The sequence below is a fragment of the Malus domestica genome, chromosome 07 (genome assembly GCF_042453785.1).
Source record: "Malus domestica chromosome 07, GDT2T_hap1".
NCBI lineage: Eukaryota > Viridiplantae > Streptophyta > Magnoliopsida > Rosales > Rosaceae > Malus > Malus domestica.
Window position 1 is genome coordinate 32,952,289 of NC_091667.1, and position 17,227 is coordinate 32,969,515.

General features: G+C 37.9%; 2 protein-coding genes across 17 annotated transcripts; both read left to right on the top strand.

The window, feature by feature from the left end:
* The first annotated feature begins 146 nt into the window (after nucleotides 1–146).
* Nucleotides 147–4,804, top strand: LOC103428542 (DEAD-box ATP-dependent RNA helicase 7-like). Its single transcript, XM_008366652.4, has 14 exons — nucleotides 147–874; nucleotides 1,075–1,209; nucleotides 1,290–1,430; nucleotides 1,526–1,637; nucleotides 2,024–2,094; nucleotides 2,230–2,384; nucleotides 2,497–2,608; nucleotides 2,851–2,952; nucleotides 3,026–3,086; nucleotides 3,185–3,353; nucleotides 3,428–3,524; nucleotides 3,625–3,719; nucleotides 3,918–4,051; nucleotides 4,238–4,804. Exons 1-14 carry the CDS (start codon nucleotides 413–415, stop codon nucleotides 4,441–4,443), a joined length of 2,052 nt encoding a protein of 683 aa, XP_008364874.2. The 5' UTR covers nucleotides 147–412; the 3' UTR covers nucleotides 4,444–4,804.
* A 533-nt stretch (nucleotides 4,805–5,337) lies between these two features.
* On the top strand, nucleotides 5,338–15,626 carry LOC103428543 (disease resistance protein RPV1-like). 16 transcript variants are annotated; one of them, XM_070824951.1, is made up of 14 exons: nucleotides 5,338–6,108; nucleotides 6,450–7,557; nucleotides 7,955–8,239; nucleotides 8,331–9,601; nucleotides 9,690–9,812; nucleotides 9,898–9,980; nucleotides 10,077–10,172; nucleotides 10,530–10,762; nucleotides 10,867–11,080; nucleotides 11,159–11,290; nucleotides 11,974–12,033; nucleotides 12,763–13,139; nucleotides 13,281–13,837; nucleotides 15,024–15,626. In XM_070824951.1, the coding sequence occupies exons 1-4, from the start codon at nucleotides 5,627–5,629 to the stop codon at nucleotides 9,441–9,443; spliced, it is 2,988 nt and encodes a 995-aa protein (XP_070681052.1). In that variant the 5' UTR covers nucleotides 5,338–5,626; the 3' UTR covers nucleotides 9,444–9,601; nucleotides 9,690–9,812; nucleotides 9,898–9,980; nucleotides 10,077–10,172; nucleotides 10,530–10,762; nucleotides 10,867–11,080; nucleotides 11,159–11,290; nucleotides 11,974–12,033; nucleotides 12,763–13,139; nucleotides 13,281–13,837; nucleotides 15,024–15,626. The 16 variants fall into 16 exon arrangements, with proteins under 16 accessions (XP_070681052.1, XP_070681053.1, XP_070681056.1 ...); XM_070824952.1 differs by having other exon boundaries at nucleotides 13,281–13,787; XM_070824955.1 differs by lacking the exons at nucleotides 11,974–12,033; nucleotides 15,024–15,626 and adding an exon at nucleotides 10,321–10,361 and having other exon boundaries at nucleotides 12,772–13,139; nucleotides 13,281–13,905.
* Nucleotides 15,627–17,227: the final 1,601 nt, after the last annotated feature.

A 17,227-nucleotide genomic window follows, 5' to 3' on the forward strand; every position in this document is an offset into this window, starting at 1 on the left:
AAAATCCAAATTGTCAGTCAAACCATTTTTCCTAGTAGGGTTTAGCATTTGGTTATCTTTTGGGCCTTGGGCCGGCAGCAATCGACGTCTTACTCGGGTGCTGCGTTTTATTTGCGTGCGTGGAGTCGTTGGCAAGGTACGTTAGATATTTTCAAACGGACCGAAATCCGACGGCTCAAAACCAAAATTCGTCTCGGTCCACGATCCAACCGCTCAAGAACCCTCCACTGCTAAAACCATAAAATGCGCAAAACCCTAATTCTGTTTCTCCTCTCTTTCTCCTGCTAAACGCAAATCACTGCCATACCTTTTTGTAGCAGGAGAAAACCAGAAACCCCTCTCTCTCCGCCGCGCTCTCCGTCTCTTTCTCTCTCTAAATTCACAAACGTACACGTTCTCTCTCTAGAAAACCATGCCTTCGATGGACGTGTCCGATTATCTACTCGCGGGAACCACTCCGAAGGACAAGAAGGAGAAGAAGAAGAAATTGAAAAGCGAAACCCTAGACGACGCCGCCGACTCGCCCACTACTGAGAAGAAGTCGAAGAAGGAGTCTAAGCACAAAAAGCGGAAGGCTTCGGATGACGAGGACAGGAGCGAGACGAGCTCCGAGATGGGCGAGCCCGTGAATGTGAAGCCGCCGAAGAGCGAAGAGAAGAGCAAGAAGAAGTCGAAGAAGGCGAAGGTGGAGCCGGAGGAGGAGGAGGAGAAGCCCAAAGAGGATCCTAATGCGGTGTCAAAGTTTCGGATTTCGGCGCCGTTGAGGGCCAAATTGAAGGAGAATGGGATCGAATCCTTGTTCCCTATTCAGGCCATGACATTCGATACCATTTTGGATGGATTGGATTTGGTCGGTCGGGCTCGAACTGGACAGGTAAATTTAATTTACTCAAGAAGCACAAATGTTTACTCAGAAATCCCGAATTTTTATCAGAAATCCCGAATTTGTACCAAAAATCACAAATTTCTACTCTTTTTTTTGTGGTTTGTTGAATTGGATTGGAATATTTAGCTTATTGATGTGATTTTTGTTCAGTTTCTGAATTGCATGCTCGTTGTTTTGCAATATTGCAGGGTAAAACTCTAGCTTTTGTGTTACCCGTTTTGGAGTCCTTAACAAATGGGCCTGCAAAAGCATTTAGAAAGACTGGTTATGGTAGGCCTCCAACTGTTATCGTGCTTTTACCCACTCGGGAACTTGCCAAACAGGTAAGTTTATTTTCCCTGGACCTTATGCTTGCAATGGTTTGGCTTTTAGAGTATCCACTTGACAATTTTTGTTCACTTAGGTTTTCGCCGATTTTGAAGCTTATGGTGGTGCTGTGGGGCTAGCAGCATGTTGTGTATATGGTGGATCTCCTTACGGGGCTCAAGAAAGTAAGTTAAGGAGAGGGGTGGATATTGTTATTGGAACGCCTGGCCGTATAAAGGTATTGACCATTTCTCATTATAGCTGAGTTCTTGTGTCAAATTGGTATTATGCAATATACTTATGATGCTAAAATAATTTTTTGGAAATATGTAGGATCATATAGAGAGGGGCAATATCGACTTGAGTACCTTGAAAGTTAGGATCCTTGACGAAGCTGATGAAATGCTGAGGATGGGCTTTGTTGACGATGTTGAACTCATTCTAGGTATGTTTTTTTGGTAATCCCAACATCTGTTTTCTGTACCATGTTTGCCTATTTCTGCATATCTTCTATATGGTGTTTTGTATCCATGTGTTGGTTACTAATGTCCATCTGAAGCTTTGTTGATAATGTCCATTTGACGCTTGGAATCATTTTTATCTTTGTGTTTTCAAAAAATTCTCTTGCTATTTGACTCCTGTCAAATCAATGTTATTCTTATATTACGCTGTCAAGGCATCTTTGGTTGACGGGTAACTGTAGTTTAAAATTTTTTGCAATGTTACTTTAATTGTGCAAAATTTCTGTGTCTGTTGCTGGTTACATTTCTGAAGTGTTATGCTGTGTGTACTGCACAACTTCTTGTTAACTTCTATTCTTTGGTTTTTCAGGCAAGGTGAAGGATGTAAGTAAAGTTCAAACGCTACTTTTTAGTGCAACCTTGCCAAGTTGGGTGAAAGGCGTAAGTATCTTTGCTGAGATCTTGAATTTGGATGTTCTTCTGAATTCAGTTAAACATAAATGGATTATATTGCAATGTTATACCTTTCCATTCATTGTCGACACATGAATGAAATTTTCTTTTTCTTTTTCCCAGATTTCTTCTAGGTTTCTCAAACCTGATAAGAAAACTGTAGATCTTGTTGGTAATGAAAAAATGAAGGCCAGCACCAATGTTAGGCATATTGTTCTTCCTTGCTCCAGTTCAGCAAGATCACAACTTATTCCTGATATCATACGTTGTTATAGTAGGTTGGTTGTTTTCTAGTCCACAACTACAATATGCTTCCTATTTTTACTTTTGGGTAAAATTTGTCTGGGAATCATTTTCATGTACTTGACATGTTTGTTTCCGACTCATCAGTGGAGGACGCACAATCATTTTTACCGAGACAAAGGAAGCTGCTTCTGGACTTGCTGAGGCATTGCCTGGAGCCCGAGCTTTGCACGGGGACATACAGCAGGGCCAACGTGAGGTTAGTTGTTCGACTATGCAATCCCCCCCACACAACACCCCCCCCCCCCCCCAAAAAAAAAAAAAATTAAAACTCCCAAAAAAAAAAATCCTCCTCCACTCCCCGTGTACAACTGTACTGAAATATGATATTTCAGGCTCTTTTTCCTTTCAGTAGTGATATTTTTTTTAAAAGCTAGTTTTTTTTTTTTTTTTTTACTAATGGCAGAATATTTTGTTTCCCTTCCTGTTTTGTGTTTTCAGGTCACACTTGCTGGTTTCAGATCTGGCAAGTTTTTGACATTAGTTGCCACAAATGTGGCAGCGCGTGGACTGGATATCAATGATGTTCAATTAATTATCCAGGTTTGTCAGTGTGCATAATGGTAAACTTTGTAATATTTGTCAATCTGTATAACTTTTATTGTTTATGGTTCAGTGTGAACCCCCACGTGATGTAGAAGACTATATCCATCGATCTGGACGCACAGGGAGAGCAGGTAAATCTTGAAAAATGTTGCATTTCTTGTTTATTCGTATTGTATTAAACAATGTCTTTGATGTTATATGGTACTTAGAGGTGTGTCCATATTTTCAGGCAATTCCGGAGTTGCTGTCATGCTTTATGATCCAAGAAGATCAAATTTTTCAAAAATCGAGAGGGAGTCCGGGGTGAAATTTGAACACATTTCTGCTCCTCAGCCACTTGATATAGCTAAAGCAGTAGGTCAAGATGCAGCAGAAATGATAACCAAAATTTCTGATAGGTATACTTGACAGTGCAATGCTTGTTACATTTTGATGCAATCATGTTCATATATTAATACAATTTTTATTGTAGTGTAATTCCTGCTTTCAAGTCTGTTGCCGAGGAGCTACTTAACACCTCTGGCCTATCTGCAGTAGATCTACTGGCAAAAGCACTTGCTAAAGCTGCTGTAAGATTTGCTATTTCTTCCCTACTTGATGTGCCTTTTAAGTTAATTAATGTAAATGTTTGTTTATTAGTTTATAAGTTGCTTATTGTATGGTGTGCAGGGCTACACCGAGATAAAGAAGAGATCACTTCTTAGCTCTATGGAGAACCATGTGACAGTACTTCTTGAGGCTGGAAAGCCCGTTTATTCACCGTCGTAAGCAGTTATCACTCGTTTTCTTGTGTCCTACCATTATGTCTTATGTTCTTTGTCATTCCAAGAAACTATGAGCTGTTTAAATATAGATATCCGTAATTATATCTTTTATTGATTTAGTTTGTGTTCTTGTTTTAGAGTTAGCGGTTTGATTTGTTGATAATGTTTGACCCTTAGTTTCCACCAACCTTGTCTCAGTTTTGCTTTTGGGGTCTTGAGGAGATTCTTGCCCGAGGAGAAGGTTGAGTCAGTGAAGGGTATGGCACTAACTGCCGATGGAAATGGTGCAGTTTTTGATGTGGCAGCTGAAGATTTGGATTTGTTTCTTGCTGGTATTCTTCTTTTCATATCTCTATAGGATCATGTATTACGTTCTCATCAAGCACGATAGTTTATTAAGATTCTACCAGCAACTGATGTTTTTCAGTTCTTTCCTTTTAGACATGGAATGTATCATTCATTTTGTTGTATTGATGTCTTGAAGTCTGATTATTTTGGTCGTATCATGTTGGGTGCAGGTCAGGAAAATGCAGCTAATGTGAGCATAACGGTGTTGAAATCACTGCCTGATTTACAAGAAAAAGAATCAAGGAATACAAGATTTGGCGGTGGTGGAAGGTTTGGCCGTGGTGGTGGTGGAGGTTTTCGAAATGATAGGTATTCCAACAACCGATCCGGTGGTGGTGGTGGTGGTGGTGGGAGAGGTCGCGGCAACAGATGGTGAAGCGCAATATAAACCGGCTCCTTTCAAGTAAGCTGTTGTGAGCAACAAATAATATCAAAAGGTTGCATTCACAATGGTTTCAACTGGTGGAGGTACTAAAAGCCAGTTGATCTGAGTGGAGGGGCAGGAGTATATTTTGGCAATGAAGAAAATATTCGGTAGATTGAGGGCCTCCATTGGCGCGTTACAACGACATCATTTTTTCTGCGTATAGCATATTCTGTCAACCCCATTCTCTATTTGATCGTTCAATTTTGTTCGGTTTTCCTTTTCTGTATTTTTTTATGCTCTTAATAGTGCAAGAACACTTTTTTGGAGTGTAAGAACATTATTTTATCGTTCAATTTTGTTCAGTTTTGTTTTTCTTTTCTTCTAATGTTATTTGTGCTGTACGTTTACTTTAGAGTGCTGATAACAATTTTCTTATTAACGCTAATATAATCGTGCGAGCATATATGCCATTATAAAATTGTATTCTCTACATGTAATTGAAACCCTGTATTCGTATTCTATGATTTTGCATGCGCTGAAAGTAGAACTGTAGAACTACTACCAATCATCGGATGGTTGCCTTTTTAGAATGAATCTAAATACTAACTGTATAGGCTTAGGAGAGAGTTGATCAGTGAAGGGTATGTGGCCAACCACTGATGAAAATGGTACAATGTAATATCGTAACAACTGAAGAAAATGAGATGTTTACATTTTACCTTGACATCAGATTAGAAGTCAAAAAATCATTAATCTCCTACTTTTCACCCACAATTCCGTTGGAAGTATAACACACATATGAGATGTTTACATTTTACCGGAAATACTTTCGATCCCCCTAACTCACTCTTCATGTGAATATGGAGATTGGTATATATTTCTTTACAAAAAAAACTGTTAGGTAGGAAGTCTAGATTCAACATACTACTGTGACCCCTTCCTTGGCATTTTCTTGGGTCAAAAAATCAAAATTATGCACATCCCTTTCGCACAGAAATTTCCTTGAAGAAGATGTGAAAAGACATCAAGCATAATTTCCTTTTTCCCTTTACCCTTTTGCATTGACTTATTGGCTTGGTATCGATCAGGCCATTTTCCGGTGATCCAGTTTGTAGATCAATTGAGTATTTCTGCTCTTACATTCCTCTTAATCTTAGCTGCTCGATCATCGCTGATCAGGTGCGATCGATTAATGGCTGCTTCTTCTTCTTCTTCTGACCATCGTTGGAAATACGATGTGTTCATCAATTTCAGAGGGGAAGACACTCGCAGGGGCTTCGTCAGCCATCTCTACAAAGCGCTGCGTCAGAAACCAATCAACACCTTCATTGATGCCGAAGACCTCGGAAAAGGGGACCGTCTTTCCGAGCTCCTGACAGCGATTCGAGAATCAAGGCTTTCGCTTGTAGTTTTCTCTAAAAACTATGCTTATTCCACGTGGTGCTTGAAAGAACTCGTGGAAATCTTGGAATGCCACCATACCAAGAACCATATTGTGCTCCCCATTTTCTACGAAGTCGATCCATCCGATATTCGTAAACTCAAGAGAAGTTTCGAGGAAGCTTTTGCAAAGCATGATAATGATTCTAGCGCCGAAATTGAAGAGGTTCGGAGCTGGAGATCCGCTCTTACAACGGCCACCAGTTTTTCCGGCTGGGATTCACGAAACTATGAGTAAGTTCTAATTTGTTTTAGTTTCCTATTAATTTTTGGGATATTTGTAATGTGTAGGAGTCATTTGATAAATATTTTGTTTTAAGTTTTTAATTTTAATTTTTTTAACTTGTGACCTGGACATAGTATGAAATACTCATACGAGTCTTATGCTACCGGTTGAAAAAAACTTTGAATAACTTATTTGATAACTACTTTAAATGAAATTAAAAACTGAAAACTAAAAGCCCAAAATTTGAAATTCTAAATACGAATTTTCAGAAAAAAAAATGAAATAATTATCAAAACGACCTATTAATTGTATTTTGTGTTGGTATTATATGGTTTTCAAAATTTGACAGGAATGACATAAAGCTTATTGAGAAAATTGTAGAAGATGTTTATAAGAAATTGATCCACATCTCATCAAGTTCAAGCAAAGATAATCCTTTGATTGAAATGGATTCTCATATGCATGAAATGCATTTATTATTACATCCTCCTGGAGTTGAAACAAATGATGTTCGGGTTATTGGAATATGGGGTATGGGTGGTTTAGGCAAAACAACCATCGCTAGAGCTGTTTATGATGAAATCGCTTGTCAATTTGAAGCTTCTTGCTTTCTTGAAAACGTCAAGGAGGGTTTCATTAAGCATGGCAAACTACATATGCAGACACAACTTCTATCGAGTCTCTCGAACAACAAGGTGGGGAGTTCCCACATTTTGGATAAAGGTTTCCAGGTGATGTTAAATAGTCTAGCTCAGAGAAAGATCCTTATTGTTATTGATGATGTGGACAAATTAGAACAAATAGAAGCTTTACTTGGAGAGCAACATTCTTCCTTTGGTGGTGGAAGTAGAATTATTATAACAACTAGAGATTTGCAATTACTAAGCGGAACTGATGCGATATATAAGCCCAAGATTTTCAGTGATCCCGGAGCTGTAGAACTGTTTAGGCGTTACGCCTTCAGAACAAACCAACCCACTAGAGATTACGATGTTCTCACGAGGCGTGCCGTAAACTATGCTCAAGGTCTACCTCTAGCACTCAAAGTCTTGGGAGCTTCTCTTTATAACAAAACTATACTTGAGTGGAAAGGTGTCTTAGAAAAATTAAAGGAAGTCCCGCAAAGAAGGATTAATGATGTGCTTAGAACAAGCTTCGATGAACTAGATCGTACAGAGAAGAACATCTTTCTAGATATTGCATGTTTTTTTAAAGGAATGAAAAAAGACTATGCAACCGAAATCCTGGACGGTTGTGGTTTCCATCCTCATGCTGGTATTGGAGTTCTAATCGATCGAGCTCTCATAACTGTCTCAGTGTATGGGAAACTGGGGATGCATGATTTACTAGAGGAAATGGGTCGGGAAATAGTTCGCCAAGAATCTATCGAAGAGCCTGGAAGACGAAGTAGGTTGTGGAGTTATGAAGATGTTTATCGTGTGCTAACTCAAAATACGGTGAGAAATATTTTTCTTATGCAATTTTTAGTAGAAAGCTTCAACTTTTGATCAAAATCTATTTCTTAGGCCCGTTTGATCAGTTTTTAATTATTGAAAATTGAAAGTTGAAAATTGAAAATTGAAAGTTGAAAGTTGGATTTGTCGTTTGATAACCATTTTTGTTTCCACTTCTTTATTTTTAGGTATAATTTTTTTTTTAATAATTGAAAATTGAAAAATTACCAAACAAGTTATGTGTTTTCAATTTTCAGATTTCAAAAAAAAAAACATAAGCAAAACAAAAAGTTGAAAACTGAAAATGAAATGATTATCAAACAGCTCCTTAAGAAACAAGCATTAACTTCATAATCTAAACTAAGGTCCTTTGTTTTTTACTTCCTTTTGATTTGCATAGACTACAAAAGCAGTTGAAAGCATAATCCTGGATTTGTCGAACTCAGATGAGGCATGCGTAAATGCTGAAGCTTTTGTTAGTATGACTCAACTAAGACTTCTCAAAATTGTTGCTTACGGCAACAAACACCTAATTGGGAACTTAAGGTTTCTATCTCATGAGTTGAGGTGTCTCTTATGGAATAGATTCCCCCTTAAGTCTTTGCCGTCCAACCGTCAATTCAAAAATCTTGTTGACCTTGATATGCAATATAGTCTCATTGACCGACTTTGGGAAGGAACCCAGGTATGTACAATCATTTACATGTATATGTTTCTTTTAAATGTTTAGGTTCTAAGATGTCTCATTAAGTATGTTTTCTTGTATGTTTTGACAGACGCTGGAAAAGTTAAAATTCATCAATTTAAGTTCCTGTCAATACCTTAAGGAAACCCCTGACTTCACAAAGATGCCAAATCTTAAGAACCTAATTCTTCGAAGTTGTATAAGATTAGTTGAGGTTCACCCGTCTATTTCGACTCATGCAAACCTTGTTTTATTGAATCTGAGTGGGTGCAAGGAACTTAAGAGTCTTCCAAGCAGCATTCGTATGAAATCTCTCACAACCCTTGATCTTTGTGACTGCTCGAGTCTTGAGATGTTTCCAGAGATTCCAGAAGTGATTGAGGGGTTAGAAGAGCTTGATTTATCCGGATCAAAAATTAAAGAACTGCCCTCGTCAATTAATAATCTCACGGGGTTGAGTTATTTGATCCTAGAAGATTGCAAGGAACTTATAAATCTTCCAAGCATCATTCGTATGAAATGTCTCCAAGTCCTTGATCTTTTTGGCTGCTCGAGTCTTGAGATGTTTCCTGAGATTCCAGAAGTGATTGAGGGGTTAGAAAAGCTTGATTTATTCGGATCAAAAATTAAAGAACTGCCCTCGTCAATTAATAATCTCACATCTCTCAAAACCCTTGATCTTTCCGGCTGCTCGAATCTTGAGATGTTTCCAGAGATTCAAGAAGTGATTGAGCGGTTAGAAGAGCTTGATTTGTCCGGATCAAAAATTAAAGAACTGCCCTCGTCAATTAATAATCTCACGGGGTTATTTTATTTGGGGCTGCAAGATTGCAAGGAACTTATAAATCTTCCAAGCAGCATTTGTCAACTTAAATCCCTATATCATCTCTATCTTTCTGGTTGCACAAAATTTGAGGTGTTTCCAAGCATTGTAGAAAATATGGAAGGATTAAGGGAGCTTCACTTGGATGGAACATCTATCAAAGAGCTTTCCCCCTCAATTGAACGGCTTCAGAGTCTTGAATATTTAAATCTGAGAAACTGCAAAAGCCTTGTACATCTTCCTGACACTCTCTGTAATTTGGCACACCTTGACGCTCTCAATCTCTGTGGGTGCCCAAACCTTTCTCAATTACCTGTCAACCTTGAGGATTTGGGACGCTTGTGGGATAATGCAGTAAAAAGGGATTTAGAACGCTTGTAGTTGTGGGATAGTGCAGAAGAAAGTGATGGATAGTGGGGGCATCCGTTACAGAGCCGTTGTGAAAGTTTGACGCGTGTACAACGCTCACAAAGATAATCGGCATCCACGTCGACTACACGCTATATCACAGAGCTCCACCCCAACCCCCCAATTTCCAGGTAATCAAATTTCAAACCCAATTTTTGATTGGGAATTAAATTTCAAAATTGGGAGATTATATTACCTGAAAAAAGAAACAATTTTCAGGGGTTTTGGGTACACTGCTGATAAACACATGGATACGAAGCTCTGTTTTGAAGCAATCGATCGGTCACTACGCCACATGCGGCGGCCTTCAATTGCGTATTGTGATTGTGTCGCGAGGGAGAGGTACGTATCTCTACATGTGGAATACATTTGTTACCTGTCTTTTCGTTCGGGTTTGGCTGGTTTCAATTGCTTTGTGCTTGTGCAGAAACCGTGAAGATATTGCTATCCATGTCAATTCCCGTTGCTAACTTGCTAATGCCACCGGTGCTCCTCCAATTTGGATGAAAGGTACTTTGCTTTCCTTTTATCTTAACTTTTCTATATCTGCAATTTCGTTGCAAATGAGTCTCCTGGTGGTCCTCCTGACGATCCTTACATTCTCAGCTCCTTAAGCAACAGCCTCAGCAGGCGATCACAGCTACAATGTAGGAGATCTGCCCCCTTCTTCGTGAACAAAGTTGGCCTCTTGAACAACCCCAGGTACCCTTATCTTCCTCACCGCCGATTGAATACAAATTGTTTAAATTCTGTAAATTTTTTTAGAGGAAAACGCTAACAGTTTTAAGTTCTTGCTTCATATGGTCTCCTAAAACTCCTTTTTTGTTTTCGTTTACTTCCCAATTTTCAGAAACAGTGAATTTGAAGATGGATTAAGAAACCATTTGAATGGTGCACAACAAACTGATTTTGTAGCGTTTGATCAAAACAAAGTTTGAAAAGCAAAAAATCTGATGATATGTTTAACTTTTTCCTTACATTCTTTATGTAGTGCAAATTTTTGTGATATTTAATGATGAAAAACTCATTGTTCTGATATTGCATCGTATGTACTTGCAGAAAACCTGGGCACAAGTTACAACTAATTATTGATATAAGGTTTCAGTTACTTCTTCGACTAAGCAATACAAAGCTGGAGAGAGCCTGTGTCCGAAGAAGCTTAAAGTTGTTGAAGTTGTGAAGTTCAGGGATGTTATCAGTAATGAATTTTACTTCCAGATGTATTGTGATGATCTTCCAGTCTAGGGGTACATCCGAAAAGTTGAAGATGAGAGCTGGGAAAAAGGGACCAAGTATTATCTGTTCACACATTTTCTTTTTGATGTTCTTTACAATGGAAACCAAGTAATAGAAATACATGCTTTTAGTGATCCAAATCATGCTGTTGATGTAACAGAAGATATTGATATTGACGTTGAGTTCACTTATTCGGTTAACTGGAAAGCCACATCAACTCAGTTCCAGAACAGGATGGACAAGTACTCAAAGGCTTCATTAATGCCAGTCCGCCAGAAAATTCATTGGTTGTCATTCATTATTATCATCATTGTGCTTTTGATGGGATTGCTTGCTTTGCTCATAGTACGCCGCCTCAAGAATGAGATGAAAAAGTAAAACATTATTCACAATCTTGTCCAACTACATTATATTTTTACTTGGTCAGCCTAGTGTAATTAATCTTGTCATAGGTTCTCAAACAGTGACGAAGAAGAAGACAAGGAGGTTGGCTGGAAATACATTCATGGTGATGTTTTCAGATATCCCCCAAACATGTCATTGTTTTGTGCTGTCTTGGGCGTGGGTACCCAACTGCTTGCCATGTAAGCTAATTTATCATTCTTCAGTCACTTCTCTTCTTGTTTCATAGCTTTATGTTCTGTAGATAGCATGGTGACAGATATTTTACTCTGTTTTTACCTTGAAGGGAACACCTATAGAACAGAGGGACATCATAGCCTCTGTAAATGTTGAACACCTACACATAATTTCATGTGCACATAAGATGTAGGACTATAAGAGCAGTTAGGCAGACAAGAAGATATTTGGACTCACTCCATCCTTTGGCATCCCCCAGAAGGTGCCTTGGAAACACTCCAAGGTTAATGTGCCTACACACTAGCAGAAAATCCAAGATTTCTTTCCACTAACACTGATTTTGAAAGCTAACAAGCTAGCCCCTTTTAGGCTAATTGGTACATGAATCTTGAAAGATCTACATTAATATACTTAGGAATTCTAAAGACTAATTTATGATACTTACTGCATTAATATTGCAACTCAAAGACATTGAACTTGCAGACTATGTGTAAACTGCACTTATTACAGAAGAGACCAGTAATACTCTAATTTATTGAATTTTGAACTTGGCTCCTCCATTGGTGTATGAATCTCGAGTAGAATATTGTGATTATTCAGTACTGTTTAAAAAAAAATGCAGACTCTATGAGTGTCAACTTTTAAACTTTGTTTTAGTTTTAACTTTGACTTTTTTTTAAATCTTCAGGCTGTTTATCTTATTTTTGCTAGCATTTTTTGGAGTCCTATATCTGAATTTGGGTAAAAGGTACTTTGCATTTCCTTTTATCTTAACATTTCTATATCTGAATTTGTGTACATGACTATATTAGTCTAGATTAGATTGCTTTTTTGGCGTTAGTGGGGTATAATGACGGGTTTTTCAATCTAGTCGTATGTATCATCAGCACAATCTGCATTCATCAGTAGCTTAGGTAGTTACAAAATTTTGAACACCTTTTCCTGTGGAGGAAATCAAAGAGAAATGAAGCCTTTCTCGCTGAGTGAAACCATGGTATTCAATACATCAAACAAGAGCTGCTACACAGCCTTTCTCGTTTGTTGGTTTTCTTAGCCAGTTAGCGAGTCTAGATTTCATGTGTTACTCACACGTTTGTCTAGCCAATTTCTCCAGTTATTGGTAGGGGACATTTGTTAACAAAGCTTGACCGACTTTCCTCGACTCATCCCCAAATACTCAAAGTCCCCTCAGCGACCAATGTCTGTCTCTCACAGTCACTCACAGTCACTCACAATTCCACCGAATGAATAAGTTGCCACGACTCAATCCACTGCAAGCACACCTCAACGCCCCAAACCCTCTCTCACTATGAACTCCAGAGTTTCACTTTTACTTTTTTGGAATTGAAGTGCAGTTCACTTCTTTGGAGTTGTTCTTTTATCTATTATTGTTTTGAAATGAATGAAGAGAGGAGGTTGATGTTGTATATTTGAAGCAATTCAACTTGCCCTGATCACACCTCCTTGTGTTTGGAAGGAACTTCAGATTGCAGCGTTGTTACCGGGAAGATTGTGATTTGTGACTGGTATTAGACCCAGAGTGCAGGAGGGACAGGTGGGACAGGTGGTGAAAGATGCAGGAGCCATTGGTCTGATTTTGGCATTCACAGCTGCTAATGCAGAACGAATGTCTGTTTTGACTCTTCAAACAACTGTCGCTGATGTTGGCTCTGCGGTTTCGAATTACCACACCATAGTTTCACAGTCCAGAGGTGCTTATGTGAAAGTCGAGCCTCAGACGTTTAACTTCACCAGAGCAAACGAAAAGCTTTCTCATAAGATCACCTTACCATGAAATCCCGGCAGGCGGTTCCAGAATTTGGAGGATTGGTGTGGAAGGATGGAGTGCAAGGGGTGAGAAGCTCTGTTGTTGTAGTTTGGCTACCTCCACTGTGAATCATGCACTGGAGTTTATTTTTTCTTTTTGGCATGATTTAATTTCAATGTATATTTATATTAATTATTCATGCTTTTTATTCTGTCCGAGCATTTCAGTCCTTGCATTACATGAGCTAGTCAATCATCGCTTACAGAGTACTTTCTGCGATCAATCCCGTGCATGCGAATGGCTGCTGCTGCCGCTTCTTCGTCTTCATCCGACAGTCATTGGAAGTACGATGTGTTCCTGAATTTTAGAGGACTCGAGGCTGCTGCTTCTTCTTCGTCGGCCATCTCAACAAAGCTCTGGATCAGAAAGCAATCAACACCCTTATCGACGCCGAAGAGCTTCAAAAGGCAACGACCTTTCGGAGCTCCTGGCAGCTATTAGCTACTCAGGCTTTTGACCCTAGTTTTTTTTTCCGAAAACTATGCTTCTTTGACGTGGTGCTTGAAAGAACTTGTCCAGATAATGGAATGCGTGGATGCACACAAGCAGATAGTGGTTCCTGTTTTATACGGAGTCGATCCATACGGTTGGGATTCGAAAAATTATAAGTTTAATTTTTTTCACATGCACTTGCTGTTAAAGTATTTTTACTGTAGAAATATCATAACTTGAAAGTGTTCATTTTCTTTATCAAGATTAGCTGGAGATTGTTAATTACCTATATGTATCGAACAAATCAACGATTTTGGTCACTTCTAACATCCTTAAATTTAAATGGCTAATGTTCACCAATTTGATTGATTCACCAATTTGGCGAAATATATGCTCAAGAACATGAACAATTCAGATTATGAAATTTGTGCGGTTAAAGTATGTTAATTTCAATTTGCAAGCAAGTGAACATGCATTCCTTTGACTCTTTTGGGCTTGTTATAAAACATAGGGGTGGGTTCGGTTTAAATCGGTTCGGTTTTTTGCCAAAACCGAAACCAAACCGAAATTTCGGTTCGGTTTTTTGCCAAAACCGAAACCAAACCGAAATTTCGGTTCGGTTCGGTTCGGTTCAATTTTTTTTCGGTTTTTTTCGGTTCGGTTTCGGTTTTTTGTTTTTATTTTTTTTTTAAAAAATGAAAAACATTGAAATTTTAAATTTTAACATATCCAACACAATCATAACATAAACATTCTAACTAGAATCAAAGACAATGAAAATAAACATTTAAAGTTGAACTAAAATCATCAATCAAGTCTTTCAAAGTCCAAACTAACAACCTCACAACACAAAAATCACACAAAAATCGTATAAATGACTTAGAAAAGTTAAATTGTATGATGTTGTTCAAAGATCAGTGTTGTTTGCTTGTAACTGCATGTTGACAACTTGATTAGTAAAGGTAATGCGTGGGTGGATTTATTTAGTGTGTGTTGGATTCTTTTCCATCACAAATTACCCAAGTAATCTACTCGAAATAAATGTTTATGGATTATGTTACATGTTATATGAGAGTAGATTTGGAAAAGAAAGCTGGCGCAGAAGTAGACAGTGCTATGGAGATGGATGTAGGTATTTCGGGAAGAGGTTTGGTTCCGGAACCTTATATGGGGGAGAAATAATAGGTTAGGGTTTAGAGTTTTTATAGGCCTTTTTAAATATTTTGAGCTTAAAGTTTGGCAACACATTGGGTTAGCACATTTTAACTTACAAATTGGGTTTAGAAAATAATACCTAAAACAAATAATTAAATAAAAAAATTAATTTAATTAATTCGGTTTGGTTCGGTTTCTAGATCACTAAAACCGAACCGAACCAAAAGAATTCGGTTCGGTTTGGTTTTCGGTTTTTTTCGGTTTTCGGTTTTTTGAACCCACCCCTAATAAAACATAGGTTTGATAATTCTATAACTTCACAGGGATGATGCCAATTTGAAGCTTTGACTCTTTTATGATGAAATCGCTTGTCAATTTGAAGCTTGCTGCTTTCTCGAAAATGTCAAGGAAGGCTTCTCAGATAATGGTGATGTAAATCGCTTCAGATAACCACTCCTTTGCTAGGCAGCGTTTGGAATGGCCGAGAGCGGACCTTTTTGGGATCTACGTGAGAAAAGGTTTTAGCACCAGTGTATCCATGCATGAACTGCTTCTTTCTTAATGATGTTGAAAAATAATCCCAAATTGAAGCCTTACTTGGAAAGCAGCATTCATTTGGTGGTGGAAATCAGGTCATTGTTGAATTTGAGGCCGAATTACATTGGGCCTTTGCGTTTGATAAGCCCAGTAGCCCAAAATTAGTTGGGTGTTTAATGGCCCATGTGAAAGCCCACAATTGGGGCATGTGATTAGCTTTGTGTTTTGTATAAAGAGGAAATTAATCACTGTATTTCCTTCTCTATTTGTTTCTTTGGTGTGTGAGAGTTATTGGGTGTATTGGGATTTTGGATTGTGAGATTGCCAAACACTTTGTAAACACTCTCATTTCCATTTGGTTTATAGTGGATTATTGGTGAGCTCCTACAGCTCCGAGGACGTACTCCAGTTACACTGACTGTTAAGGAACCTCGTTAAATCTTGGTGTCTTTTCAATTTTATTCTTGTATTTTATTTGGTATATTTCCTATCAGTTAGCTTGAGTTGGTTTCCAATTCGTTTGGTCTATTCGTGCACAACAATTATAACAACTAGAGATATGCAATTACTAAGTGGAGTTGATGCTGTAATTGTATATAAGCCCAAAAACTTAAGTGAGTCAGAAGCTTTTGAACTCTTCAAGCAGTATGCCTTGAACAAACCAACCCACAAGAGATTATGATTGTCTATCGAGGCTTCCCATAAACATGTTCTTGGCGTGCTTGTAGCACTTAAAATCTTGGGAGCTTTGCATGTTTCTTTAAAGGGATGGAGAAAGACTATGTAACTAAAATTCTTGATAGCTGTGGCTTTTATCCCCATAGTAGATTAGGAGTACTAGTTAACAGAACTCTCATCACCATCTCGGATTACAACGATACGCTTGAAATGCATGATTTACTACAAGAAATTGGGTTGGAAATAGTTTGCCAAGAATCTAATAGAGGGTTTGGAAGATGAAGTAAGTTATGAATTGATGACGATGTTCATCATGCATTAACTCAAAATACGGCGAGATATATTCATTATCTCTTCTTTTTAAGTATGTGATATTGAGTAGAAAGCTTAAGTATGACAAAAATCAAATTCTGAATATTTTCACTCGCTGAATTTTCATTGTTGGATTATACAGGATACAAAAGCAGTTGAAGGCATTGCAACCGATCCATGGTAAACGCATCATGGGAGGATCGTTCAAGGGTGTAGCTCGGAATGTTCCCAAAAAGAAACAGTCAGCTTGGCCTAAAGTCGATTAACATCAACGTGTACAATTCCCCAAAAAAAAAGGGTAAAAAAAATTTGATATCTTTATTAATAAAAGAAGGGGTGTGCTATCCACACATCCCAAATTACTTCTCACACACTCTTATTAATTTATATCCGTTGATCTTCTTCAATTCATCCGATCTGACGGGCGAAAATTAGAAATGTGTGTGAGAAGTAAAATGGGGTGTGTGGATATCACACTCCTAAAAGAAATGTGAAGTGAGCAACTAATCAAGTGGCTGTGTACTAAAAAAATTAGAGAGTTTTAACGGAAAAACCCGCAGTATTGTTCACTTTAAGGAAAAACCATATTTTTACACTAAAAAGTCAAATTTGATACTATTCACTTTACCATTTATTTTGTCTTTATCGTTAAAACTCAAAATTTTCAAGCTATTTTCATTAATTTTCTTAAAAAACTAAAGAATCCAATCATTTTGCAATAATTTGCAAATACATGTATCAACCAATTAATTAGTTGTCTAATAAATCTTAATTATTTCCCTCCATATTATTATATTATGTTTACTAGTTGGGACTTCAAATTTACAGGAGCAGGATAATTTCATGCGAACCCAGATCCTCTCCGGATATAATGATTTTGAGTTTAAGGATCAAATGATCCGGACCATTGAAATTTGATCAAATGGTTACAAACAGAAGACCCCTTTAAAAATTATAATAATTATAACCGTTGAATCAAATTTCAACGGTTCGGATCATT

Bases quoted from the DNA above. Each gene is read 5' to 3' on its own strand.
- LOC103428542 (XM_008366652.4), top strand. From the start codon at position 413: ATGCCTTCGATGGACGTGTCCGATTATCTACTCGCGGGAACCACTCCG. The intron at 2,385-2,496 runs GTTGGTTGTTTT...CCGACTCATCAG, and splicing joins ATCATACGTTGTTATAGTAG to TGGAGGACGCACAATCATTT. The intron at 3,720-3,917 runs GTAAGCAGTTAT...ACCTTGTCTCAG, and splicing joins AAGCCCGTTTATTCACCGTC to TTTTGCTTTTGGGGTCTTGA.
- LOC103428543 (XM_070824951.1), top strand. From the start codon at position 5,627: ATGGCTGCTTCTTCTTCTTCTTCTGACCATCGTTGGAAATACGATGTG. The intron at 6,109-6,449 runs GTAAGTTCTAAT...AAAATTTGACAG, and splicing joins TGGGATTCACGAAACTATGA to GAATGACATAAAGCTTATTG. The intron at 7,558-7,954 runs GTGAGAAATATT...TGATTTGCATAG, and splicing joins GTGTGCTAACTCAAAATACG to ACTACAAAAGCAGTTGAAAG.